The sequence below is a fragment of the Lasioglossum baleicum genome, chromosome 1, assembly GCF_051020765.1.
Source record: "Lasioglossum baleicum chromosome 1, iyLasBale1, whole genome shotgun sequence".
NCBI lineage: Eukaryota > Metazoa > Arthropoda > Insecta > Hymenoptera > Halictidae > Lasioglossum > Lasioglossum baleicum.
Genome location: NC_134929.1, coordinates 6,804,998 through 6,831,888, shown reverse-complemented (window position 1 = coordinate 6,831,888; position 26,891 = coordinate 6,804,998). Strand labels below are relative to the sequence as shown.

Below are 26,891 nucleotides of genomic sequence, written 5' to 3'. Positions count from 1 at the left end.
ACATGAACGATATGAGTACCATATGTTTAATAGATTTTTTTTTAAATGTGGTTACATTACTTTCCGGACAGACCCTGTATAGTAATTTTTATTCTATAAAACTGAATTGTTTTTAGTTATGTTTGCTCGTAAAAGTCATCATCATATTTGTGACTCTTTTCTGGTTGAAACGAGTCCAAACACGACACCATTAGGATCTCACTTGTTTGTTTAATCCACGATAGAAGAATTGAACATGCAAAAATGGTCCGAATTATGTCATGTTTGGACTCGTTTTAATCAGAAAAATGCCAGAAATATGTTCGCCAAAGTTTCGCAAATAGTTTTCACTCTTGTGAGAGAAATGGTGGCGACGCATTTATCATTCTCGAGTGATTCATCACTCCCGAGCAACTCGATAAGTAGCAACAAGTCATTGCATGTACATGACGACAAGCACAACCGATCGAGATATCATTTAGATGAACAAAACCGATAATACATAAAAGGAAATTGTTTACGTCACGACAGTGTATTTTGCAGAATGCATTCACCTTCTTCCTTAAGGAACGGTCTAGGAAAGTTACTTGGGAAATTTTGTGTGTCACACAGATAAAATGCGTCGCATGTTATCACCAATGCTCCCGATACCTAATCGATAATTTGACTGTTACGCTATCTCCCCGGAGGCGTTTTTTTCCCTTTGCCCTACTCCCGACTTGCACGAAAGTGTTGAATAACATAGATAAACGATGCACGGAGATAGCGTATCAGATAAATTGGTTTTAGAAAAATTGGCTATACACAGAGAGATAGCGAAAGATGCTTCAGTTCCGCGCGCGTCTAACAACACGGTGCGTGGTTTTCTATGAGCGTAGACACCTCCGACGAAAGACTTTGGAAGTATCTGGTGCTTTTCGTCGCTTTCCCGGTGCTGCTCGTCGTGTCCGCCCTCACATTCTCGAACGTGAACCGCAAAAGGAAGCAGCCGAGACAGGAATTCGTTGATGTCCCGTATTTGCGGCGAATAGTTAAGGTGTGCCATTTTTACCATTCCTATGCGCTGCCTTCCTCCTCGACAGTTAACGAAAACGACCATCCACGCTGATTAATTCATTGAAATTAGGCACAGTGCTTATTTTATGCAAGAAAGTTGTTTTAACTCTGCATTGCCCATGCGAGAAATATTTAATATCAAATTCTTGAAAATCTTATCAGACGTTCCAGACTATTAGTTGATTGTTCAACAGTAAAAATAATCAGATTGCTAAGAATTATCTTCAACTCACGGGGGATACTCTGTGTGAGTAATGCAGGGTTAATTGTATCTGAGCACAGGGTGCCTCAAAAATGTTTCAAGGAGTTATTAACGAAAAACACGGTCTTCAATCATAGTTCGTGAAAGTGTTCGAAGTTTGGAACTGGTAAAACAAAGTTTAATTTCACCGTAGAAGATTCCTTGAAATGGAGTCCGCATTTTATAAAAGTAACGGAGGGTTTCTAATCATTTCCGTCTGGAAAGCGCAGGCTTTCCACCGATTCGTTTTCGCAACGCTGTCCGCGCGGAGTTAATCCATTTGCACGTCCCAGCGATCGATTAACGAAGTCTTACCGATTCGCTCGCCGTTGCCGCAAGAATTCCGCGTTTCCTTATCGTCTCTCCGTCTCCCCCTCACTCTAGCTTCCTCTTTTTCTGCGTTCTCGTTCCGTTCGATGATATTACATTTTTTTCTCGGGATCGATTGTCCCTTGCCGAGTAATTTATAAATACGTTCCTTCGATAGCCTTTCCCGTGGGGCGACGGCAAGCACTCGTTTTTCCACAACCCCGTAAAAAATCCGATATCGCCGCACGGGTACGAAGTGCCGGACCCGTACGCAGCGAAGACCGGCGAAGAAAAAGAAGATTAACGCAACGTGTGACGTTCTAAATTCAGTCAACATCTGCGAAATGTAAGCGGAACAGTATTGTAAACTCGTGGATCCTGTTTAACTTTCCGTCGAAAATCGTGCGGTGCTGCTACTTTTCATCTTATTTTATACCTGGATCTGGATAACTGATCGCTGAATTACTTTTTCTTCTTTTCGTTCCGAAATAATAGGTCTCGCAGATTATACCGGTTAAAGGAACCTTTTCTGTAAATAAAATCACGTTGATGAGAAAATCATGATTTTCTCTGGTAATGCTGAAATTAGAATACATATCACCTAAAATAAAATAATCCGTATTGTTTTAATTCTAAACCTATCGAGCATCGAAAGCAACTGTTGCCCTATAAAAATGACAAGGTTGGATTTACCAAAAATTTCCATAATTTTTATTCCTATGGACTATTTATAATTTATTATATTATAATAAAATGAACAAACCCGGTTCATTTGATGCGATGATCCGGTGACGATAGGTCCTACGTTAAAGCCATTGTGAAACGGTTAGGTTGCCATACTGGTTAGATTGTGTAGATATGTGGGTTTATGACGTAGGCTAAAAATAGGCAAGTGTGGCGTACGATACCGATGACGTCTCCGCGACGTCATTTCAGGGGAAGGAGTTAAACCCGAGGAAAAGAACTTGGCACAGCGATTGCTGCCACGAGACACAAACATCTGGAACTGTTCTCGAGACGTCGTTACAACGAAACAAGTGGTGTTGGGGATCTAACGAGCCTGCTGTGTTATTACACCCTCTGCTCACAGAGAAGGCCAATAGCAGCTTGAACACGACCACTCAAATAAACAGTCATCCTTAGTTTTTCTGCAGTGTACCCAAATAAACTGGGATCACCCCACCTTATTTATTACCAGACTGCGGACTTTATGCATTTATGACCGTGATTTGAGGCGGCAAAAAGATTTCAAGAACCGAGGAGTATCAATACATCACTTCCAACCTACTCAAATTATTGAAGGAAGAAAGACATTCCTAAGTGGCTCCTGTGTTTTTCAGTGAATGCAGACAATTTTTATTTCGCGCGAAGATCCACAGTGTACAGGGTCTGTCCGGAACGTAATGCAACCACATTTAAAAAAAAAAATCTATTAAACATATGGGTACAAACCTTTAAATTTCTTCAAAGTAGGACCCTTGGGCGTCGACATATTTTTTCCAGCGCAATTTCCATGCTTCGTATGCTCCCTGGAAGGCGTTTTTTGGAACCCCTCTCGTAGCACCCTCGTCGCAGCCTCTTTGACGCGTTCCACGCTCTCAAAATGGCATCCTTTTAGCACATTTTTAATTTTTGGAAACAAGAAGAAGTCGGCGGGAGACAAGTCGGGACTGTACGGGGGTTGAGGAAGTGTTGTGATCCAACTAAGAAGTACCGTTTACTGTTTTCCCCGTAATCTACGGAAAAGTTTTGGTTGAAAGTGTTCGACGAGGCTGCGACGAGAGTACTACAAGAGGCTCCAGATAACGCCTTCTAGGGAGCATACGAAGAATGGAAATCGTGCTGGAAAAAATGTGTCGACGCCCAAGGGTCGTACTTTGCAGAAATTTAAAGGTTTGTACCCATATATTAATAGATTTTTTTTTTAGATGTGGTTGCATTACTTTCCGGACGGACCCTGTATTGCTGAAAGATCAAATTCACTACTACTCTTCACTGTTTATGGGGAAGTTATTTAGGTGACACATTTAGCTCAGACATCCTGTACAAACAGACACCAATCTTCTTTATCCTATGGGACATTACGGTTGACAAAGAGTGGATCCTCGAGGCTGGAAGGCGGAAGGTCACCGCTGAACGAGCATCGTCCCCTCTCTCTGTTGCCCGAAGAAATCTTTCGTTTTGCGTCATGTGCATACCTCCTAATGTGGTTTGACGTCACGACGTCGTCTCTGTTGGCCGTCACGGATGGTTTCGAGAGTCCGTTCCTCTCTCCGGAACCGCCGGAATCAGCCGCGAAACCGCCGCCTCTGTCGCCATCGCGATTCCATAGCTGCGAGCCGACTAATTAGCGGCCGAGCTCGAGTTCGGGTTAATTAAACGACACCCGCCCTGTTCAATGAGATCGTGGACAACGGGGATCTCGAAGCCTCTGAATGAGTTTGGCGACCTTCGCGTGTCCTTGACGCCATTAATCTGGGACAAGCCGCGATCCTTAACACGCTGATCGCCCCGTGAATTTTTAGTGTTTTGCACAAGCTTACTTCATTAGTATGAACGCGATCAGAGTTAATAACAATTATATACTGTATTATCAGTTACTTGGTAAATGAAATTTGCACCTTAGTATACAATTATAGTGGAGCAGCGAGGTGAGCTGTGCGGTGAACACAAACGGATAACAAAGAAAATACATATGTACTTTTTCTTTAGAATGTGTCGAAATGTTGTCACGAATGTTGGTTTGTTTTCACCGCGCCGCTATCATCGATGCTCGCCGCTCCACTATAACTGCACCCTTACACTAAAATCAGAACGAATAAATTGATATACAGCGCTATGTACTAGTATTATAACTGCAGATCTTTACGCAAAATCAAAATTGTTCGCGTTGATTGCAAGATACAGGAGTCGTACAGACATTTATTTGTTTTCTTAAAAATCGTAATCAGTTGAAAGAAGAATAACAGGATTTAAAATTCTTTTTAATGTCTTCGCTATTTCATAGTATATACATGTACTGAAGGAAGAAGCGATGAAACAGAACATAAAAATAAATTTAAAAGATTGTAAACATTGTGTGTCTTATGTTGCGTTGACTGTAGCCCCAAAGAAAATCGTACGGCAAAGGGTTAATACTCATTAAGGAGTAGACCACTGCACCGAGTCTGTTTATGAACCAGGCCTTACGTCTCCCCGTTTTTCGCGAAACCATTGAAACGACCCAAAGGCATTTTCCTCGGGAGCAATATTTTGTTGGTCCCGGCGCGGCGTTTGAGCCTTTTGTGCGAATCAAACCGCGCTTGTCTATTCATAAAAATGTCCCTTGTATCGCGCCCCGGCTCACAAAAGAGAGAACGGTATTTACCGTCCATCGAGCGACCCCCTCGCCGGCTTTTGTGTCAAATCACAGGGAACGCCGTCGCTAACCTTCCGCAATCTCTGTCCTTTTGATAGGAGAATTTCATTCTTCTCTCTCGCCGCCCGTATATCGGCCGAATTTCATCGGCCCTGCAACGGTAACATTGTGGATCCAACGTCGACGAATATTCAGTGGTAGAAAGAGTAAGAGTCAGAGAGAGAGAACGTCTATCTGGCAGGTTGTGCTCTCCGTTAATGTCAAAGGTCAGTTTTCTTCATCAGCGACGCATACGCGCGGCAGACCAGGTCGCCTCGATACAAATTTCAACGTAACCTCGCGCATTCTAACCTGTTCAATTTGCGCGAATGCATTTCACCTTGCCGCATCGGCGGCGCCTGATATACCGCCGTTTCATCATCCGGCTCTCATCAACTTAAACCTTGCACTTTGTACACTAACCGTGTTACTTTTTCTCCGTACTCTTTTGAATAAATATAGCCTTCGGTGTTGCTCCTGCTGACAAGCTCGAAGTCCGCCGCGCATAGTTGCGACAATCCCACGTTTTCAGATGCCCGGATAAATCTGTGACCTCGCGCGTTGTTGAAGCAACTCATCAGCGATACAAACGTGTTTTTCTCATTCGCAACAAAGTTTTAGATCTAATCGCAGAGCTCGGACGAGAAGCAGAATTTAAATCCTCGAAACAGAGGCTTTACCCAGATTCAATCGAATCCCACTGCCTCACAATTTAATTCGGAGGTTTCAGATTAGAACGTAATGTCTCATTTTATCAGACGCTTTAAATTGGTTTGAAATGATTAGGTTTCTATCACGTATGCTATGTAGTTTATAATGTACAGCTAAAAATAATCAAGTTTGTCGTCCGAATTCCATGACGTCCCTGAGACGTCGTTTGATGGCAGGGGGTGAATAAATAGACTGCGGATTTGATGAAGTTATGGCAAAAATAGATGAGCGAAGAAGACAATTTTGAAGGCGTTTCGAGGATTTTAAGAATGTCTATATTTTTCGCTTACTGAAACTGATTGGAGGAAGAAACACATTTCAATCTAACTTATAATTTTGTTAATACATAATAAAATCGGATGCTATTATTGTAAGGTTTGAATTCCACTATAGCACTCTCCGTTCCAGTTTCAATGAATTTTCTGTCCGACGCGACGGTAAGTGTGCCACGTCGTTTAAATAATTGAGACTCAGGCGAGCAATAACTTCAAATGGGACCGAATTATCTATTAATGAGCCCGGTCGTTTCTAATCTCACGCTACCGTCGCGTTAGAACCTAAAGAATTCAAATGGTGCTCGCTATTTTTACTCGGCTACCGGTAATCCTCCCTCGGCCCTTAACAGGCGTCTTTCTCTCCTCTATAAAAAGATGATACTCGGAAGGGCGTTTGAAAGCGGTGTCGAGCGAGAATAAACAAGCCTCGTTCTTGCTCGTCCACTTCGGCGGTGAATGGAGTGTGCGGCTTTCCTGCCTGATCCTCGGCGAGGAAGAGTACCGGGTCACTCGAGACCCGAGGAACCATTCTCGAAGTAACAATGCTTCCTTTCACTCGAAAATCCGTGTCCTCTTGCTTCCTGCACCGAGAATATTCTTTAGAAACGAAAGTACGAAGGTCGGTCAATGAGAAAGTTACCCCCACTACTTCTAACTTTCGTTAGAAAAAAGGTATTTAGGTGTCGCTAGCTGATAACACATTTTTCCCGGTCCACGGTGCATTAAAAGTGCATCGAAACATGGTAAAAATGCATCATGTATTTCCGTTAATAATAGAAAGTACTTTAAAATCTTTAAATGACTTTATTTAAAATTGTAATGTGCCTTGAAACTTGTAATTTTTCTGTGGCAACATCTGCTGCATATTTCATAAAAAAGATACTGTAATCAACAGATTTAGAAAGAAGTTCGACAACTTCAGCAAATGCTAGGAAATACCAGATCACATTTCTTGCAATATTCATTTAAATATTAAATTGCCGTCGCTAACGAGAATTTACATTAGAAGATCCTCAGCTCAGTTCACAGGGAGCAAACATTTGAACTCTTTTAACCTTCGTAAACACTTTGAAATATTCTATTTCAAGAAATTAGTTGTGCAGGCACTGGAGTGACAAATTTCTTCGAGAAGAAAAACTACAGATTTTACTTACTAGCCCCGTTGGTACTTTGCACATGACCTAGCAGTGGCGAAAGGGTTAAACTATTCAGCCGAAGACGCTGCAAGGTATCTTCCGCTGTGCAAACGGTTGCATGCTTTAATGGGTTGCTTTCGAAGCGGCCTGAACGTGACAAAAAGTCCCTTGCACCGAAGCATTTTGATAAAAAAGAATTGTATACAATCAGTACGTACTACATCGTACGTACATACCACGTCAATACATAGGTGTATTTTCACCGCTGGTATTCATTAATTCAATCAAATTCGGTTTTCTCAAAAACAAGGCGCGAATTGATAAAATGTTGTTCGTATGTTCACTTAGATTTTGTGCCACCTGTTTTCTGCTTTATGTTGTTCCAAACGTTTCTTTTGTTTAATTTAAAGTAACAAAAATTATAGTGAATTCTCATTGTGCACATACATCGAGAACCGTAGATTTTCTGTCACCTGTTTCGAGACACCCGGTATATCTCAAGCCTACAACATTTTTTACCGTTGTTTGGGTGGCGACGTTCCCCCCTAGCGTCGCGAGCCGCTACGGGGGGAAGCGTCGCACATTTTCCAGCGTGTACCAGCCTACGTCGTAAAGAGAGAGCCGCCTCTCTCCGAGAGAGAGTCTCTCTCTGGTGTCGTGGCGCATCTGGTCTCGCGTCTTCTTGCTCGCTCGGGGGTTTTCGATCAATAGGCCAGGGAGGCGGCGGAGGCGGCTAACGGGCGGCTGTCCGTCCAGTGACGGCTCCGACGATTTGCATTGCTAATCGCCTGTAATTAAGAAGCTCGTGGAATTACTTGAAATACTCCCGGCGACGCCTCCAGCGTCTTCATCCAATCGCTCTTACAACGTTATCCTACGCGGAACCGACCGAGATTTCACTCGCCCTGTGAAACTGCCTTCACCAATCATTGGATGAAGAATGTACCAGTTTCTTTATTCCATACCGAACGAAATACTGTTTTATTTCGTAATTGAGATTGTTATCGATGTCCGAGAAATCGAGGCTGGAAAGATTTCGTTTGACGTAACTCGTTTCAGAATTTTTAGACTGACATGGTTTAGTAAACTCGGGACACGCTGGTCGTCATAATAGCTGTCCGCTCCACTCCTCTCGGTTCAGGCTTGTGACACGGAGTGGGGTGGACAGCTATTATGACTGTGACGTAACATCACACTTTTATGACTAGACTGTGGAACTTTATGGAAATTATAATTCCTAGAATCTATCTTTTAATAACCAAGATTAATCAGTCATTCATAGAAACTAGAAATTGTATTTGTGTATACGTAAAATGAATTTTTTTTAACCTCTGCTGAGATAGTCTGTAGATAATCAACCTGATTATTTAATGTTATTGTGCATCTACGCACGCTCTAAAGCTTAAACACTGCCAACAGAAGAATAGCTTAAAAGAAACGAACCACAGTAGATTTAGAAATCTGAATCGCGAGCCAGACCAGTTGTCACACGATAAGGGGTTGGTAATTGAATATTTACCTCGACGTGGCCCGGAGAGAGGGCTCGCGCCCCACGATTCCGTCCCTGGCTCAGGACTGCCGGGTCACGGGGGGCAGCAGAGAGAGAGAGAGAGAGAGAGAGAGAGAGGGGGCGCTCCGATTGGTCCAGCTCGATTTCGCGGGTTCGAGAAGTCGCGCGTGCTAACGGGCCCGCCAATCGGAGCGACCTCCAGGCCGTCAGTCAGTGGCCGCGCGTTGCCCACGTAACATCGTACGATTTTCTGGTTGTGCCTCCCCTGGTCGACTCAATAAACTTCTTTCCGCCTTCAAACCATCGCCGAAACATCCTCTGCAACATTTTCCTCACCTGTATCCACTCAATCTTGCCTGATATCGCGTCATCTTGTCGCAGGTGTGATTCGGTTGACCCGTATGCCATGCGTCTGGAACTGTCAGTTCATCTTGTCACTCGGACGACGTGAGACAAGTGGGAAGTGCGAGAGAAAGTGCTCCCTTTCTTCGAGGAGGCTGAAGTGTGACGTCTGAAAGATTTCATAAATGGGACACATTGGTTGTCTCGGTAGATAATCTTGGTAGACTGTTTTATCGGCATTGCCGGTCGCCGGTTTTTCATCGAGATCGAGAGGTGCATCCAGGTGCATGTAGACTTCCCGCGGTTCGGCCGCAAAGGTGTGGCGCGAAAAGCACACGGCGGACCAGGGGATAGGACGAGCTCTCGTCCGTCGCTTTGCCCCATTTCCGTGACGCCCCAAGGTTAAGGAAACCCTTTACCTGTAAGTACGTCGATAACGCCGTCGAATCTGTTCTCGAAGTCCCTGTCCGATTACCGCGAGTGTAGAAGACCCGACCGCCCCTCGACTCGCAGGGAATCTGTCAGCTGGAGTCTTTACGCTGGAAACGATTGGCTCGGATCTGACAGGTTGCGGTCCAATAGGGGCACCCGGTTCGACCGTTATCCCGGACTGTGTGAACCTGATTACAATATTTTCAAATGCAATTCCAATGCTCCTAGAACGTGCGTCGCGACATTAAACGCGAATACAAGCTCTATTGGGATTCCACGGTTATAAATACGAATCGTGGATTCCCGTCGGATTGCAATTTCGTAGGTTAAGGTAGTCCGATTCCACGAATTCCGATAGAATCGTGGTCTCAACGTGAATACATTAATCGTTGTTGTACTTACTTACGGCTCGAAACGTATAGACGTATTATTCCCGATGATGTTGCCGTTCAAACTTTCAAGGATCGGGTCAGAAATTGCAATAAACCAGCAATTTCGCTCGCGTATAACCAACGCAGCACAGGTGGGTATATAAATAAGTGGCTTACGCAATAATTTGTTTATTGCCGAACCGCGCCTCGACGAGGACCAGTAATTCGATTCCACGTCAGGCATTATTATTCCCGGCCTGTAAATCGCTTGCGAGTTCGACCGGGAATCGGGCCTCGACTAATTTTACGTCACGTATTGTTATTATTGGCAAATTGATTCGCGATTCCTGTCCGCTCAAGATGACTTCCGGTTTTGACTACGTTATACGTTGATCACATACCTTATTTTTTTTATCGAACAAATCGCGCATTTGCATATTTCAACGATGTGCGTGTAATTTGTAATTCGTGCATCTAATCAAATTACATATACGAATTTGTGATTGAAGATGCAAATTAAATGCATACGAAATCTACGTTTTAGTTGAGAAATTATAATTACAAACAAATAGTTTATGAGCACGCTGCCGGCGTAGAAATTACATAAACGAATTAAATATATTTATAAACAAGTTAACGAGGCCTGTTATTAATCTTCTATATAAATAAAAATCAAATGCTGTTCGTTGGTAAGCGCATCACTTGAGAACGGCTGGACCGATTTGGCTAATTCTTTTTTTAAAATGTTCGTATTAGTCCGAACTAGGTGATAGGATAAGAAAAATTGGGAAAGTATCACGGAAAAATGGAAAATTCGGGAAAAACTAAAAAGTGCTTTTAGAATCATATTTCATATAAATGAAACGCATACAGCATTTACGTTGCCAAGCACTTCCATGCATCAACGCGTGTACGCTTATGTTTATAATTATGCGGTATATTGATACGGAAAATAATGTTTAGGTTTTATAAAAATGTAGCTGGGAAGGATGTTACGGTCTATTTGTTAATTGTTAATTGCATTACCGAAATCGATTAGAACATCATTATTAATGTCCACCGAACCGACTTGCGGTCGACCCCGAGCGGGGATTTGCGTGGAGTTGTGCGGTACAAACACGGCGATTCAGCATTTGATGTGCTTCAATTATAGACTGAGAAAAACAGGCAAGTCGATGGCTGGGGAAGGCCCTGTCTGTTCGCATAGCACGCGATCGTCCGTGTTTTTTTTCCCACTGCTTATCTTCCCATCTGGTCGCAGATAAAAACATTCTTGTACCGTCGGTTCCCTGTGATCCGTCGTTAATCATGGTGGCACTTATCGAGGGGTCATCGGTCGTTTTATGAAACGTTTCGATCGTAGGAGCTGTATATCATGATCGGTCGTATTCTGACTGTGGTTTCTTTCTTTTCGCAGGGCGGTGCTTATGGTACCATGAGGTTGCACGCTGAAGCGGAAGCAGGGACCTTGGAACGACACGAGCTTCTCCTCAGGTCGGCCACAGGATAAACAACGACCGCAAAATGCTGATAAAGGAGTACCGGATACCGCTGCCTCTCACAGTGGAGGAATACCGAATCGCTCAGCTGTACATGATATCGGTAACGGCAATAAACAACCTGACTGATAACTTCTCTTTCTCAATTTTAAAAGATCAATGATGTCCGCTACTTTAAATTCGTTGTGCCGAATTTTGTCCCGAGCGCATAAAATCCGCGATCTATAAATCAGTTCCCGCGAAGAGATTGAAACATCTGTCTTCCTGCAGAAAAAGTCCCGGGAAGAGAGTCAAGGAGCAGGCAGCGGTGTCGAGATCATAGTGAACGAACCGTACAACAACGGTCCAGGAGGGAACGGACAGTACACACACAAGATCTACCACGTGGGCAGTCATCTTCCAGAATGGTTCAAGAGCCTGCTGCCCAGGTCGGCGTTGATCGCCAAAGAGGAAGCATGGAATGCCTACCCGTACACGAAGACCCGTTACACCTGTCCTTTCGTGGAGAAATTCTCCATCGAGATTGAAACGTACTATTTCCCTGATAACGGCTATCAGGAAAATGTGTTCAAGCTCAGTGGCAGTGACCTGAGGAACAGAATCGTTGGTAGATACATGTAGCTTGTGATTGAAAGATATAACGTAATACGGATATTAAATTGCATATGTGAGATTGTTTGTATTATTGAATTTTAGATGTAATCGACATCGTCAAGGACCAATACGTTGGTGATTACGTAAAGGAGGAAGATCCAAAACTGTATGTGTCTGAGAAAACCGGAAGGGGACCGCTGACGGAATCATGGTTGGAGGACTATTGGGCAGACGTGAAAGTATATACACTTTTATGTGCGCGTAGTCACGTTAAAATCAGCTGACCGGTTTAAATCACTCGATAGGAAACTATCTCCAACTGATACGATATCTGTTGAGGTGACATTAAATGGTCAATTGACTCTCAAGCCGGTTTCACTCGAGCGTTGACGCGGCGGACGTTACGGCGGACGTCATGTTGACGCACGTTATTTACGGTAAAAATGAATAGGTCAAATACAATATTGCAAAGACATTAGAAGAATGTAAAGACATGGTATTATCGGCATATTAACACTTTACCTGCCGGTAGCCTATAAATAGGCTTTTCAATAATTGTGCAGCACCAAACGGAATCTTAAAAATCTTCTTTTACACAATAATCCCGAAGGAAATTATTGGATTTTGTTATTGAGGGTGAGTTGTTGGTTTGTGATTAAAATTGCTGTGGCTATTGAAGGATTCTGTTAAAAAATCCTCAGCCATGAACCATAGACTTTCAACGATTATGGAATAATCACCGGTAGGTAATGTGTTAAAATGATTAACGCAACAGTGCACGTTGTAACGTCCGTCTAACTCGCCTTATCAACGATGCTGATACGCTAGGACTCTTGTTTAGGGAAAGCAACAGCCAACGCCGTCCGGGAAGTCTTTAATGTGCGCCTACAAGCTTTGTCGCGTAGAGTTTCGTTATTGGGGCGTGCAGACCAAGTTGGAAAAGTTTATACACGATATAGGTCAGTATCGTGTTATCATGCGTATTGTATTTTTCATCAGTGTCGCAGAAATGTTAACCCTTTAGACCGCAGATTTTTATGCCAAATACATAGTCATTTATTTCATTTTTTAGCTACTACATAGAGTCGGAATTAAGAAGTAGAGATGAAGCGTTTGGCAATGCAGTCAATAGTACACTGAGAATGTTTCCAGCTCTGCGGAAGACTATGGTGCGGGCGCACAAGCAAGCATGGGCCTGGCAAGACGAGTGGAACGGTTTGACGATGGAGGACATCCGGGAGATCGAGAAGCAAACTCAGCTGGCATTGCAGAAGAGAATGGGCGCCGTGGAAGGAGGCGAAGAGTCCACGGACGACAACCAGGACAATGCAACCTCCAACACGACTCCTCAAGATTCAGAGCGGCAAGTTGCGGCTACTTTGGCGGCTACCCTCGGAAGCATCGAGAAGAACGAAGATCTTCAGAGTCCACCGAGCATGAGGAAATCCTCCGACATAGGCATGTCGAACACGGCCGGCAGCTCCGAGGGCGAAATCAGTCCCGAGGACTCCCCAACCGAAGTACCTGAACTTAGGTAAAACTCGAAGTAAAATCAGAAATCTTTTTACTTTGGTGGATGTCTATTAGGGTGGTCCTTAGCTATGCTATAAGGCGCAACAAATTTTTTTCGTCTTACCCCTCTAAATTGTGACACTTGGTGAGAAAACAATGGAAGCAATTTCAATGATTTCGTTTCATTTTCGAACCTAATTGTATTTCGTTATTTAGGAAGTATCGTTAAACGTTTTCAAATGAGGTCAATGTCTTAGATGAATAAGTACTTCTTAGAATATATAAAAAATTTTTGTATTTAAATTTCTATAGGTAGTTCACGGAAAAATATTTATATTGGCCATCGGCCATGTTGAAAGGGTGATAAAAACAGCCCTTAAACCACTTGTCACAATTTAGGGGGGTTTGACCAGAAAAAATCGAAAGTGGAGAAATAAGTACCCCCCTAATGTTTATCCGTCCGGTGTTGTTACGATATTTACGGTGACCGTATCTGTTTCAGGAGCGCTCCAGCTGAGGACAAAGCGGATCCTAAGAAATCATGGAAAAAGAACAAAGCGACGATTCACTCGCCTTCCTCGAACAAAAGTTTTGACATGCAGATCGCGAACTGGCGGATGGAGAGTATCGTCAGGGAATCGGAGTCCGGTAGCGAGGAAGAGTTCTTCGACTGTCAAGGTGAAATGTCCATTCATCTTGTTTAGCATGGTGTCTTTTAACTCTTTCAATAATCTCTAATCTATGATACTTGCATACAAGTAACACTTTGGCTGACGATACTCAACTTTGAAGCCGTGGCTCGGCGAATTTCTTGGACGCTGCGTTCTTGTCTCTCCAAGGGGATTGTTATTCTTATTTTCGAGGCCGTTTTTGCGCGAATTTTCAGAAAGCTTTTTATACAGTATGTTTTGAAAAACATGGGTCGACGACCGCAATGCTTTCGCTCTTTCTGCTGATCTGAAAAAGAATGAAGCTGTTTATTAATTAGTATGAACGTGTTTATGGCCCGAACTGAAAGAAATTAGCAACCTTAATTACTTACAAACGCAAACGTAAGCGCAAAGAGTCTTTCAGAGATTCGCACCTTGGCCAGTAGATAATACAGCATGTGCTGGTATCTTTCGACATCTATTTGGTTTATGTGTACCCTCTCTGTTTTTTTAACTTGCACTCGACACTGCAGCTGGGTTCATTATACCTATTATACGTTCAGGTAGGACATGTAGATAAATCTTAGAACTACCGACGCTTTGAAGTGACTGTTGGATGACATTCACGTCAAGGATAAAGATCAACACTGACACCAGTGTTAGTATTCTGTGTATGAGTTTATGACATTGTACGATTGCATTTATGCCTTTTTGGGGAGAGCGAATTTATAATTTAGAGAAATTTTTATACCCATGGAAAGTCTGATCAGTTGTATTATAGGCAGACATGGGCATAGAGTTCTACGCATGGAAGTTCTAACAACGATTCTGAAAGCATGGAATCAGCATGACTCTGTAGATCACAAGAGTAATGGATCTCTTTCTTAAAAGAGATACCATTCCTGTATCTAACGCAACTAAATGCTGCAGTACTACAGTTCTATTTTCTGCTTCTTGTCACCGCCTGTTCTGAGAGAGCCGAGACCTTGAATTCGTATTCTTTTTTTTCTTTTGTTGACGCGTGTCACAGACGTTTAAAAAGGCACAATGCATAAGCAATGTTAAAATTTTTGGTTGCACAGAGGACTTTGGCGATAACTCTTCATTAGCTAAATGGAGTTCTTTGGATCTTCTAGCAGAAGAGGAGGACAACACGTTTGCTACGTCCGCTACCGCAGACAAAGAAGGTAACACCACGATCCATTCAGTTTACCACCGTTATTTTCTCAATCATCGTGAAACTCACGATTGAATCTCTCTTCGCAGATGACACGATATTCTCGTCTTCTTACCACCAACGAATGGCTTCCGAATATAGCGGCAAAAGGTTGCAGATCTCCACATCAACCAGCATCGACGTCTCGTGTCCAACTACGCCACAACATTCCCCGACCCATCAGCCATGCAAGACCACCGTGCTCCTTATAGTGATGCACGCTGGAAGCGTGTTGGGTAATTGACAGAAACCAATTTTTCGCATTAAGGACCCGCGGTCTAAAAATAACACACGTTTCGAAATATTTCAGACGCTAACGTGGACCTAACTGCGAAAAAATCGGACATAACAACGTTCAAAGGGGCCTTCGAGTCGGTCATGAGACAACACTATCCTAGCATGGTCGGTCATGTCGCTATTAGGTTTGTTTCCTGCCCTTCGATCTGCACCGAAGGTCTTAGTATTTTATCGAGGTAAATTTGATGCTCTATCTTTTACGGATCTCTCGTTCCTGTGTCGCAATCTAGTGTTCACAGTGTCATAATGCATTCAATTTCAGTCTAAGTCCATACAGCTTTGATATATCGCCTTCTTGTGTGGATGCACCTCCAGTTACCAACGACACGATTCCGATTGGAGCGATTCCGCTGCTTGCTAGTTCCACGCCTGAATACCAGGACGCTGTTTCGCGAGTCATAACTGGAGCCAATCAAGTGTACCATGAGTTTCTAAGGAGCGATGAAGGTCGCGGCTTTACTGGACAAATTTCCTTCATAGGAGACTCAGTAGGAGCGATTTTAACATTCGACGCTTTGTGTAGATCAACACACTCTAGACATAATAGTGAAAATAATATTTTGGATAGTCAAGGAGATAGTAACGACGATGGGAGACACTTGGCAGCGCCTTCTCCCAGAAGAAAATCTTCTAGTGTAAAGTAAGCGCCCGGGAAACATGACTTGCGTGTGTCAATGTCTGCCGAGACGGTGTGCAAATTCAATGATTATGCGAATGTATTCTCTCTTTTTTGTTTCAGTGATCTCCAACATTCTAAACTGGACTTTGACGTAGGCGAATTTTTTATGTTCGGTACTCCACTCGCTTTAGTTCTGGCGTATAGAAAAATTTCTGCGAGCGGCGATAAGAATAGCAACATAAGGAGACCATCGGTGAATCAACTGTACAACTTATTCCATCCTACTGATCCTGTAGCTGCTAGATTAGAGCCGCTGATCTCTGCAAGATTTTCTCTTCTTCCGCCAGTTAACGTGGCTCGGTATCAAAAGTATCCACTTGGGAATGGTCAGCCCTACCATCTCTGTATGTATTCAATATGCATGCACAATTTTATTTTCTATACAGTGTGGGAAATTTGAAATAAGTTATCCAAATATCTCGCTTGCTATTATTTTATGCATTTATATATTTAAGGAAAGAAAGAACTTTTTACTTGGCTCCTATTTCTTACAATTGGGGCTGAAAATTTCTAGTTTGTGTAGAGATCCGCCGTCTAATTATAATCAATAACAAGCGAGATATTCATCAAATGACCTATTTTAAATTCTCCTCCTTGCACAGATAAAGGAGACGAAGAAATATGTTATATATCGTGTGTTGCTTCCAGTGGAGGCGATTCAATCAAATGCACAATTATTCACGGATATGAATGTGTCGCATATAAGAAGGCTATCTGATATATCGATCCACAGTACGATGTCCGGTATGGTAGAAAATATCCAAGTAGTAACCAATTGTACGTAAAAAGCAAATTTTTATTACTGAATCTTTCAGACAGGAATATTTTATTTTTGTAATCGACGACTTGTTACAGTGACGCAAAAATGGTGGGGTGCAAAAAGACTGGATTACGCGCTTTACTGTCCAGAAGGCTTGTCGAATTTTCCTACGAATGCTTTGCCTCATCTTTTCCACGCCAGCTACTGGGAATCGTACGACGTAATAGCGTTCATTCTACGACAATTGGGCAGATTCGATTTGCCGATACTCTCTAACGAAGAGAAAGAATTATCTTCCTTCCGTCCAGGTCAACCTAGAGAAAAATGGAACAAGAAACGTACCTCCGTTAAACTGAAGGTATTCACACTGGAACCACTAGACGAACTAAAATGTTCCGTTTCAGATTTCTATTGGGGCGAACAATTTTTATTTTGTGTAAAGATCCACGCTCCAATCATTAAACATATTTTTTCGTTGTACTTATTACTGGACTGCGGATCTTTATGCAAAATAAAAATTGTCTGCATTTCTTTAATAGATTTATTAAGCTGTGACAAATGTATTGATACTCTCAAATTCTTGTAATCTTTTGGTTTTTTAAAATTATGATAAAATCCGCAATCACTTGTCACGTTTCTCTTTATTAAACTAGAATGTTGCTGCCAATCATAGAGCGAACGATGTAATTGTTAGAGAAGGAGCACCACAAGTGCTGGTTGCTAGATTCATGTACAGTCCCATAGACGTTATCGCATTGAAAGGTGTGTTGAATACTGTATCACATAAATTACATACTACAAAGGCACTGTACGTTTGCGATCGATTCTTTCAGGCGAGAAAGTGGACATCCACATCATGAAGGATTCTCCGGCAGGAGAATGGACGTACTTATCCACAGAGACAACTGACAAAAATGGTAGAATAACTTATAGGATACCGGACGACAAAGCATTGGGCTATGGACTGCATCCTATTAAAATGATTGTCAGGTAACGCTACCAATCAAGCGAGTATTGAGAAGGTGTACTAGATGATACGAACGAATTTCTTCTTCTAGAGGTGATCATACATCGGTAGACTTTTTCATGGCTGTGATTCCACCGAAAACGGAGTGCGTGGTGTTTAGCATAGACGGTTCGTTCACTGCGAGTATGTCTGTCAGCGGGAAGGATCCAAAAGTTAGAGCGGGAGCTGTGGATGTTGTCAGGTACTACCTTGCAATCCTCTTAAGATTAAGATAAAGGGTACATCGTGATTTCAATGAATTATGCTCTATTTATTCTGTTTTGCACACATGACTGTGCATTTTTTCCGAATTTTTAACCGGAAAATCGATTTTCGGAAATCTTCAGAAACTTAAAATTGCTAATTTTATATTAAAGTTATCGGATGACCACGTTTATGTACCCTCTCCTTTTTTCTATAACAAGCTAACATTTGTTTGGTTGATTTAGGCACTGGCAAGAACTGGGTTACTTAATTATTTATATTACCGCGAGGCCGGACATGCAACAACAAAAGGTCGTTTCCTGGCTGTCTCAACATAATTTCCCTCACGGGCTTGTGTCCTTTGCGGATGGCCTTTCGACAGACCCTCTGGGCCACAAGGCTGCGTACTTGAACAGACTGGTCCAGGTAAACAATTGGCTACAGATACATTTTATGCAACTATAACTACACCGGCGTGCAGAATTAAAGGATCACTGAATTTATAGTAATAGAGAATCGTAAATTAAGAATATTGGAACGCGTCATTTTTACGCGTCCCGTAAATCTAGTGTTAACTTTGCACGCCAGTGTACTAAGGGAGCTTTTATGTTACCATGAAGTGGAAAACTATAACTTTATTATTTCCGTTTAGGAACACGGTGTAATAATCCATCACGCATACGGCAGTAGCAAAGACATAAGTGTGTACACGGCGATCAATCTTAAACCGAGTCAAATATTCATCATCGGTAAAGTGCCGAAGAAGCACCACCTTCTGGCGACGATCCTCCATGAAGGTTATGCCGCTCATTTGACCATGCTGCAGGCTCATGGAGGCTCGAGGCCCGCCCAGGGTAACGCTCGTATGGTGATCCCAAGGGGTCAGTTTGGTTTACCTGGGCAGAACGCTTCGCTACGGCGGAGAAGGTGAGCAATCAATTGTTGGATGCACGTTCGACGCAGTTATTTGTCCGATCAGATTACATGTTGTGGTGATGTGGACATTTTTAAGGTAATAATTCATTCGATCCTTGCTAACCCCGACGTTCAGACGCTTCGATCGCTGCAGAACGGCGGATGTGTCGTGATAAATGTTGTCTCCTAGACGGAGAAGACGTGTGCAGAGTGGGCGTAAGGCATTTCGGAGATCATAATCAAAAAGCTCTCTGTTATCTGTACATAGATAATGCTGTATTTTTATAAACTGTGTACTGTGACGTCGTTATACATATAAGACAACGTTTCAAGCAAAAAAGTAGTTGTTTCAGAAGCGACGACGGTGCGTTCATCGTACTCGCGCCCGAATCGATGTTAACTAAACCAATATAGTCGAGAGATTTGTAAAAACAATCGTAACTACGAGAACAAGGTACATAAACCACGAATAATCTAAGTAGTCGCATGGTATAATCCATAAGAGTCTTGGCAAACGATATAGACTGACGAACCAACGGTTCTCCTGTCGTTACATCGTAGAATGTTAATCTGCATCAGGCTTGGGCACAGTTATACAATTTGCAAAAATGAATTATTTGAATTCATTTAGAATTCCTTATTTGAATCACTCGAACCACTCAAATAAAATAAATAATAATTTGGCATCAAACGTTGCGATGGAATTTATTTTATTTGACTAACTTTACTTCTCTCTCTCTCTCTCTCTCTCTCTCTCTCAATTATATTAAATACACACATCCATTACGTAGAAACAGACCATAGCATAATAGTGTTACGTTTAATCCATCGGCTCAGAGTATTAAAACTTAATTACTCAAATTCTTACAATTCAGTTGTGTGGATCACTAGTAAAAGTTTACTTGAATGCAAAAGTAAAACGATTCGATATCAACACGATGAAATAATCAAGAGAAAAATCATTTTTATATTCGTACAATGCCCAAGCCTGGTCTATATCGTATGTTTGGATGCATAGGTATCATTCCTACGTGAAGCCTGAACGATGCAGCAGTTGATTTCGCGACTGCATCGGATTTCGTCTCGAAACAAGTCTTCTGTAGTTTCCACCTAGCTTATGTATGATCTATGTACAGTGTCGTTCATGTTCGTATCATCGTCATTTCCCTTTTCTTCTTTTTGCTTGTTGTGTTAGAGTGATGCTGGGCTCTCACAGATAGAAGTAACGTCTTGTTTCTCTGATCTCTTTCAGAAACTGATCTTTCCCCTTTCTTTCTATTTCTCTTTCTCTTTCTCTCTGTCTCTTATCTTTCTCCATACGTTTCTCCTTATTCTTCAGCCGAACAATGTTTGAAGCTTATTAGTCTGTTCGTTCCAGGTACCTGTTATGAAGATACGTCGTGTTACGCGGCGACATCCGCCGCCGTTCTACGCTCAAACTTAATGTTTTATCTGTCAGCCGTACATATGTCCAGAATTTGCGGTTAAATCAACGTATGAGTGTCTAGATATAGAGAAACCTAAACAAAAAAAACCGTTATTTCGTTACCCCGTGAAATGGTCTGATCTCACTATAGCGACCAAGGTAAACCACAGAGCCCTATACCGCTTCAAATCTGTTAGGTGAATGTGCGTGCGTGCGTGTTGCGGAAAAAATACCATACATATATATTCAGCTAGATCCACCACCATCAAAGTAGTCTCTCTCTCTATCTTCTTCTTCGTCTTCTTCTTCTTCTTCTCGATGGAAGTCTGTTTAAATCTTTGGTTTGGTGGTAGATCAGACGAAGACATCTGCTTGTACGAAAGACTAACAGCACGTCTATCATGCGACCAAAGCTCTGACACGATGCACTTTACTGATACTTTACACGCGAATGCCATTTCGAATGACACTACTCACGGACCTAACCGGTGCACAGTGGGCTGGAAACCCGATTCACTGTGGTCAAAATTATTTCAGCGTTATTTCAAGGTCCAAAGGTGAAAATACATATCAACATTTAAATAATCAAGGTGACCTCGATTTTTTATTAGAAAAAAGTTAATAAAAAACAGGTTTTCAATCCACTGTGCGACGTACAAAGACTGTAGACGTTTAATTTATTGAAAGTGGAATAGAACGAAGGGCTCGCACAGTGATCGTACGTTTAAGCTTCTACAGTCTATTTCGCAAGTACTCCAGCATCTTTTCTAGCTATTGACCCTCGCAGGAGCAGATGTGCAGACCCTGCAGCAATTGACACAGAGTCAACCAGCTTTGTTCAGATCAAACTGTACTGTCTTTTCTTGTCTCATGATACATTGTTGCATACTTTGGACTGAAGCAACTTCTATTGTAAGAAGTATATTGCTGCTTGTACTGGCCTGAAGCCAACGACGGGACATTTGTCCGGCCAAGAAAAATGTATAACGTAATCTGAACGCTCATTCTCACAATGGAGGATGCGGACGTCCCTCTGTCTCTTCGTTTAACACGTTGAGTGCCACATAAACATTACACAAGATCAGAACAAAGTTCATCATAACTATGAATTGTTCCAACATTTTCGAGTGTACCAAAAATTGATTTCCAAGTCTGGTAAAAAAGGAATGGTTTATACATAACCGACGTGTGGCACTCGGAGTGTTGAGCAACGACTAACTGACCCAGTCTACACCACTGTCTTTGCAGGACAGCCATTCGTCTTCACCGCCATCCGATCATTCACCAGTGCTTCTTATGTACGGAGATGTTTATGTCACGCTTTCAGTATAAAAATCCAAACACACTGCTAGTTCTACTACGCTGCTAATACATCCATGTTCTCATCTGCTTCCACAACCAGCGATCTACACCTGTCTCTCGTTGATAGATGCAGCATACTTCTCACGATCTCTGCTACAAGTTCGATAACGTTCAAGAGGTTATATGGAACGTTCACCTATCTCACGATTAGATCTAGACTTAGAGAGTAGACAGATCTATATTTCTATCCACGTTCAAACGGACAGATTTTATTCGACCTCGTGCCCCGAGACATTTCAATGTCCGCTTCAGTATCCCCAAAACTATACATATAGGACTTAACAACGATTTGATTCTTCAGGCATGATTCATGAATCCCTGCGGCTGATAGTATATCTAACTCTCTTGATGCTTACCCTGTTTGCCAATTTCTTTAACCATTTCAATGTCTTCTTAACATTAGAATAACATATACTCGGCACACAGACTGTCGGCGATAAGATGAATCAGATCAGCGTCTAACAAAAAATCCGATCTGACAAAGCCTAACAGAGTCGAATGATCGACGGTCAGTGTGCAGAGTACTATGCTCAGAACAATTGGGACTAGTCTAACGCTTCCAGGATTACCCTAATTTGTTCTGATCAGTGTAACAAGTCTCTCAAGTGAATTAACGCTCTATACATTAACACGCAGTCTTTTTTTTTCAAATTATTTAGATTAAAGAGATCGCGGATTGCTCGGGCATTAACCTGGATGATTGACAGCTCTTTCAGACTGGCGAAGCGTGCGATATCCCAGCCGATCCCGAGCAACATGACGTTGCCGTTGGAACGATCGACGAGCGTCGGCCCTCCAATCTCACCTCAAACCGCGCCAGCCATCAGATCCACGGCACCGGAGAAACTCTGACGGTTCGCTCGCTGCCGGTCGTTCTTCGAATCCCGGCGGTGAACGGTATTGTTATTGTATTCTCGCGAGGATCTTCCCTGGAACGGAGTCGGTGCGGACCGAACGAAGAAGTCCTCGTACATTTCAATCGACACATGCTCAACAATTTAAAGAAGATCTAACTTTGTTACTCCACTTTTATATCCACTATCTATACCTGTAAATTGTAATCCGGGGTCGTTGGAAATGATCAGATCCGAGGCTTCCGAAAGTCGAGGCGCGCTACAAAACGTCCGGGCAAGCATAATCTCTCCGATAGCAACCGCTCAATTGCGAATCTTTATGCGCGATTACGGTGCACACACACGCTTCTAAAATACCACTATCAGGCGATATGCGACAACCACAATCTCGCAGTTTACTCGATTCACTTTATACACTTTGTTATTTACAGTCATAGTACATAGCATAGTATTGGCAGAATTCACGATTTGCTTCTGCTAAATTGGTTTAAATTTAAGATTTCGTAAAAGAGGTGCTTGTCAAATCTAGCTGTGCGGCTGAATGTCCCCCACGAGGGGAAATGACCCCGCTGCCAAACATGTAAACAGTTGTTTTTTATGTTTACTGCTGCAAGAAATAATGGACAGTACGCACTTTCGACGAGGTGTGTACCTTACCGTTCAAATGTTGCATCCTTCTCTCGTCGAGTGAGGTCTTTGTTTTTTTCTGCGCATTCCTAAGTTTTGGTTAACCGCACAGCTAGATTTGACAAGCTGTACATAGCATAGTATTCGCAGAATTCACGATTTGCTTCTGCTAAATTGATTTAAATTTAAGATTTCGTAAAAGAGGTACGTTATACTTGTTAGTAGAATATTTTAACGAAGAAGTTTATCTAGAATTCTTATTTAGATATCTAACTGTACATTTAGATCAAGTTTATTTCAATGTGAATTTCAAAATACGGTGGTAAATGAACGCACTGTTTGTCGATGGTAGAAAGAACTCTAAAATAAAGATGACAATCTTGCAAATGAAGAACGTGAATTGGCGAAAAATTCTGTTTCTTTCACTTTGGCCTTGCATAAAATAAAGTACCGTTCGCGTAAAGATTCGCAGTCTGGCAAGAACGGCTCGAACGTACGAGGACCTCCGCCCCCGCGTAAAGACGATCACACGGTGCCCTTTGTTATGATAAAACTGGAACTTCATACGTTGCAATTCGTTCTTCAATCAGCGATCGGGGCTTTTGGTTTTCTTATAGGGACCTTGCGGCGAAACACGGTATATGTATATGAAGAAATATACTGTTTCGGTAAGCGAGTCTTTTGCAAACCGTGATCGAACATGATCAAAATTTTTGATAATACGGTGCAACGAGTGAATGCGACTTAGTTCCTACTGTGAATGACGAATAAAATGAGAGAGGGGGTGGGCACGTTTCCTTAGAGGCGAGGCACGGTTTGTAGAAGAGTATACCCACCGTCTCAGTCTAGCGAACAAAAAAAGGATGTATGTATGTACAATCATCTTTTACCGTAGCGTTAACTTCTCCTCTGTTGGTAGTTCGTAAGGAGTATAAAAATTCGTTGAAATTGTTACCTGAGAGCCCCTCAAGCCGAGGGGAAACTGACATTCATCGTTACATTGTTAGCGTTAACGATTAGCCTGTAAGCCTTGTTAGTACTCTATTACCAGGAACTATAGTGATGCATACTGTCGCGGCCAAGTTCCTTCGGTGCTATGCAGTGATGAGATTCAGCCGGTTTTCGAAACCATTCGAAGACGAACAGTTTTAAACATTATAGACAACGATGCCTAGGTTCGTTCAAATTGATTGCATTTTGAATGTACAATTCAAATTAATTGTCAGAAGGCGTGAACAAAGTTAAAGTTTCGTATTACTTAAAACTCGTAATATTTGCATTAAGTATAATGTAGGATGTTTGCTGGTTTACGTTCAAATATGCGTGTACTGTGTCGTTTTCCAAATCGCTAAAGTATGAAACCGGTCTGCAAACGTTTTGAATCTCACCACTGGTGCTATGTCATACTTTCAATGTATCTCTTCATATCGATTTCTAAGGAGAACAGAGAGAAGAAGAAGAAGAAGAAGAGCGGGGAAGATTATAGTAAGAGTGTAACACCGTTTTGTATGTTGTTTATTGAGCAGGCCCAAGGGGGCGATTTCCGAAAACATTGGTACAAAGACGCTTCCCTCTTACCGCATAGTTCCATGTTGCCGGCGGCATCACCGGCAATGTAAATAATAACCAGAAAGTGTACATAATAAGTAGCTACGATGTTCATGGGTAACGATATACATATAGTGTATAATTTAACTAGTTAGCCGTGCGCTTCGCGTCGACGGTCATGCTGTCCAGATGATAATAAAGCCGGATGGCGGTTTTGGCGAGTAGGCGTTCACCGTTAGTTACCGATGCGTTTCTCTTGAGAACTGTACGCTTAAACAATTGTGGTTAGATGATTAATTATCGTCCGGCATCGTTGGTAGGACCGGGGAAAGAGTATATATATCTATAATTTTTGTAAATCTGTCACGATTCGAATCGCCACGCGTCGCTTATTACTGTGACTAATTACTAGACTGCGGATTTTTATGCATTTATGGCTTCTAAAAATGTTCAAAACATGCTGGAATATAAAATTCCACAGGATTTAATACAATTTTTATTTATCTCGGATCTATAAAGGTCCCTACCCACAGAAAATAAGATTTTATTCGTTCCGACTTTCTCTTGAAATTTGCCTGCAAAAATTAAAAAGTGCATAAACATCCGCAGTCTACTAATTATCATTACGACGATATATAGTTACTCCAAGAGCAATAGGGGAAGGAATTTTTCAACTACTTTAAGCAACGATGTCTAAAAGGAAACGTAGATCAGCGACGATCCGCCCGTGGATTATCTCGAACGACGGACAACTATCCTTCCTCTTTTATTTCTTTATTTTTGGTTTCTTTTCTTCTTTCTTTCTCTGCGTGGTTCGGTATCCGAGACGGGATTAGATTAAATATTATCGATTAACTCATTGTTGTGCCATCATTGTTCCTTGACTGTTTCAAAAGTATATTGTGTAGCCAGTTGAAGATCTGCCATTGATCTAGTCCTTGCGTAAAAAGAAGAAAAAGAATTCCATGTGTATATTATTTATCCGCGCTGTCTTTGCTGTGATGTGGTACACGAAACAGATTAATTGACTAATTATTGAACTATATTGACTGTTTGTATCGTTGTAAAGTGGCATGAACGTAGCTCTATTATATAATATATACACAGACAGAGAAATATAACGAGACGGTGTATTTATATGTATACGTATGCGTCTATCAGAATTTGACCGTGTGTATGTATACATGTATACATATGTGTGTATATAAACTGTGTATATATGTATGTACGGAGTGTTTGAGACGCGAACAATTTTGTTGGTTCGTCATCGACGATGTCGGAGCAACATTTAAGTAACAAAGTTTTAGCAGAGATCTCGTCATAGAACGTATATCTTAGATTTTACACTGTGCAGTCCAATATCGACAAGAATGATAATAATCTTTACTCGAGTATTAAAAGCGTTATTTGTTGCTGAACCAATGACGTTGTCCGCAGAACACCCTGTATATGTATGTATACGACGACGTAAATGTTTAAGATATATTATATATACATATATATATATATATATATATTCGTAGGCGTATAAGTGACTGCGAAAATATTTTACTTATACGGATGAACGATTATTCTCACTGGTAATAAGAGTTATATTTTTGTTAGCGTAACTTAAATGACGTATTGTAATACTTAATCAAGGGTCATTGTTTTATATATATTATGCGACCTCGCTCTAAACGTAATCGATTGTTTTATATACCGTTGACACGTGACCTTTTTTTTAAAATCGGCCGCTGTGGAATTGGATCTCGAGATTTCTGAACAAAACGCCTGGCTGAGAAAACTGTAGTCTACCTTTCTTCATTGGGTATTGCAATAAATGATAAATCATTGTCGTTTGAAATCTGTTACGTTCATTTTAGTATAAACCCTTATTCTCTCCGGCGCAAAACAAATTTACTATATATTTACTATATATTACATAATATATTACAATATTACTATCTATCCTTCTAATTGTAAATCTTCTATTCATATTAA

The 26,891-nt window shown here is 41.8% G+C and overlaps 1 protein-coding gene and 1 long non-coding RNA gene across 15 annotated transcripts in view; one reads left to right on the top strand and one right to left on the bottom strand.

The window, feature by feature from the left end:
• The window catches only part of Rdgb (retinal degeneration B), a 36,829-nt gene extending 10,724 nt beyond the window's left edge, over positions 1-26,105 (top strand). Inside the window, exons 1-21 of one of the 12 annotated variants that reach the window (XR_013010039.1) lie at positions 9,108-9,377; positions 11,177-11,361; positions 11,529-11,865; positions 11,955-12,091; positions 12,694-12,811; positions 13,005-13,386; positions 13,867-14,042; positions 15,097-15,201; positions 15,281-15,466; positions 15,541-15,703; positions 15,790-16,167; positions 16,267-16,550; positions 16,855-16,983; positions 17,062-17,324; positions 17,620-17,728; positions 17,800-17,956; positions 18,025-18,174; positions 18,422-18,602; positions 18,829-19,103; positions 20,470-20,676; positions 22,587-22,727. Coding sequence is in view for 10 of the 12 variants with exons in the window: in XM_076434005.1 (XP_076290120.1) it covers positions 11,284-11,361; positions 11,529-11,865; positions 11,955-12,091; positions 12,694-12,811; positions 13,005-13,386; positions 13,867-14,042; positions 15,097-15,201; positions 15,281-15,466; positions 15,541-15,703; positions 15,790-16,167; positions 16,267-16,550; positions 16,855-16,983; positions 17,062-17,324; positions 17,620-17,728; positions 17,800-17,956; positions 18,025-18,174; positions 18,422-18,602; positions 18,829-19,103; positions 22,539-22,731 (3,801 nt within the window). In the remaining 2 variants the exon portion in view is untranslated. Of the gene's footprint in view, positions 1-9,107; positions 9,378-11,176; positions 11,362-11,528; positions 11,866-11,954; positions 12,092-12,693; positions 12,812-13,004; positions 13,387-13,866; positions 14,043-14,547; positions 14,578-15,096; positions 15,202-15,280; positions 15,467-15,540; positions 15,704-15,789; positions 16,168-16,266; positions 16,551-16,854; positions 16,984-17,061; positions 17,325-17,619; positions 17,729-17,799; positions 17,957-18,024; positions 18,175-18,421; positions 18,603-18,828 lie in introns of those variants that run through there. The other 11 variants (XM_076434024.1, XM_076434015.1, XM_076434093.1 and 8 more) reach the window with 11 other exon arrangements.
• LOC143213887 (uncharacterized) lies at positions 70-10,419 on the bottom strand. Of its 3 annotated transcripts, none has more exons than XR_013010060.1 (5): positions 9,791-10,419; positions 9,376-9,576; positions 7,970-9,125; positions 7,624-7,892; positions 70-6,549 (listed from the first exon to the last, which is right to left on the bottom strand). It is a non-coding gene; the product is annotated as an uncharacterized LOC143213887 (long non-coding RNA). The 3 variants fall into 3 exon arrangements; XR_013010059.1 differs by having other exon boundaries at positions 8,624-9,125; positions 9,791-10,417; XR_013010058.1 differs by having other exon boundaries at positions 7,624-9,125.
• Positions 26,106-26,891: the final 786 nt, after the last annotated feature.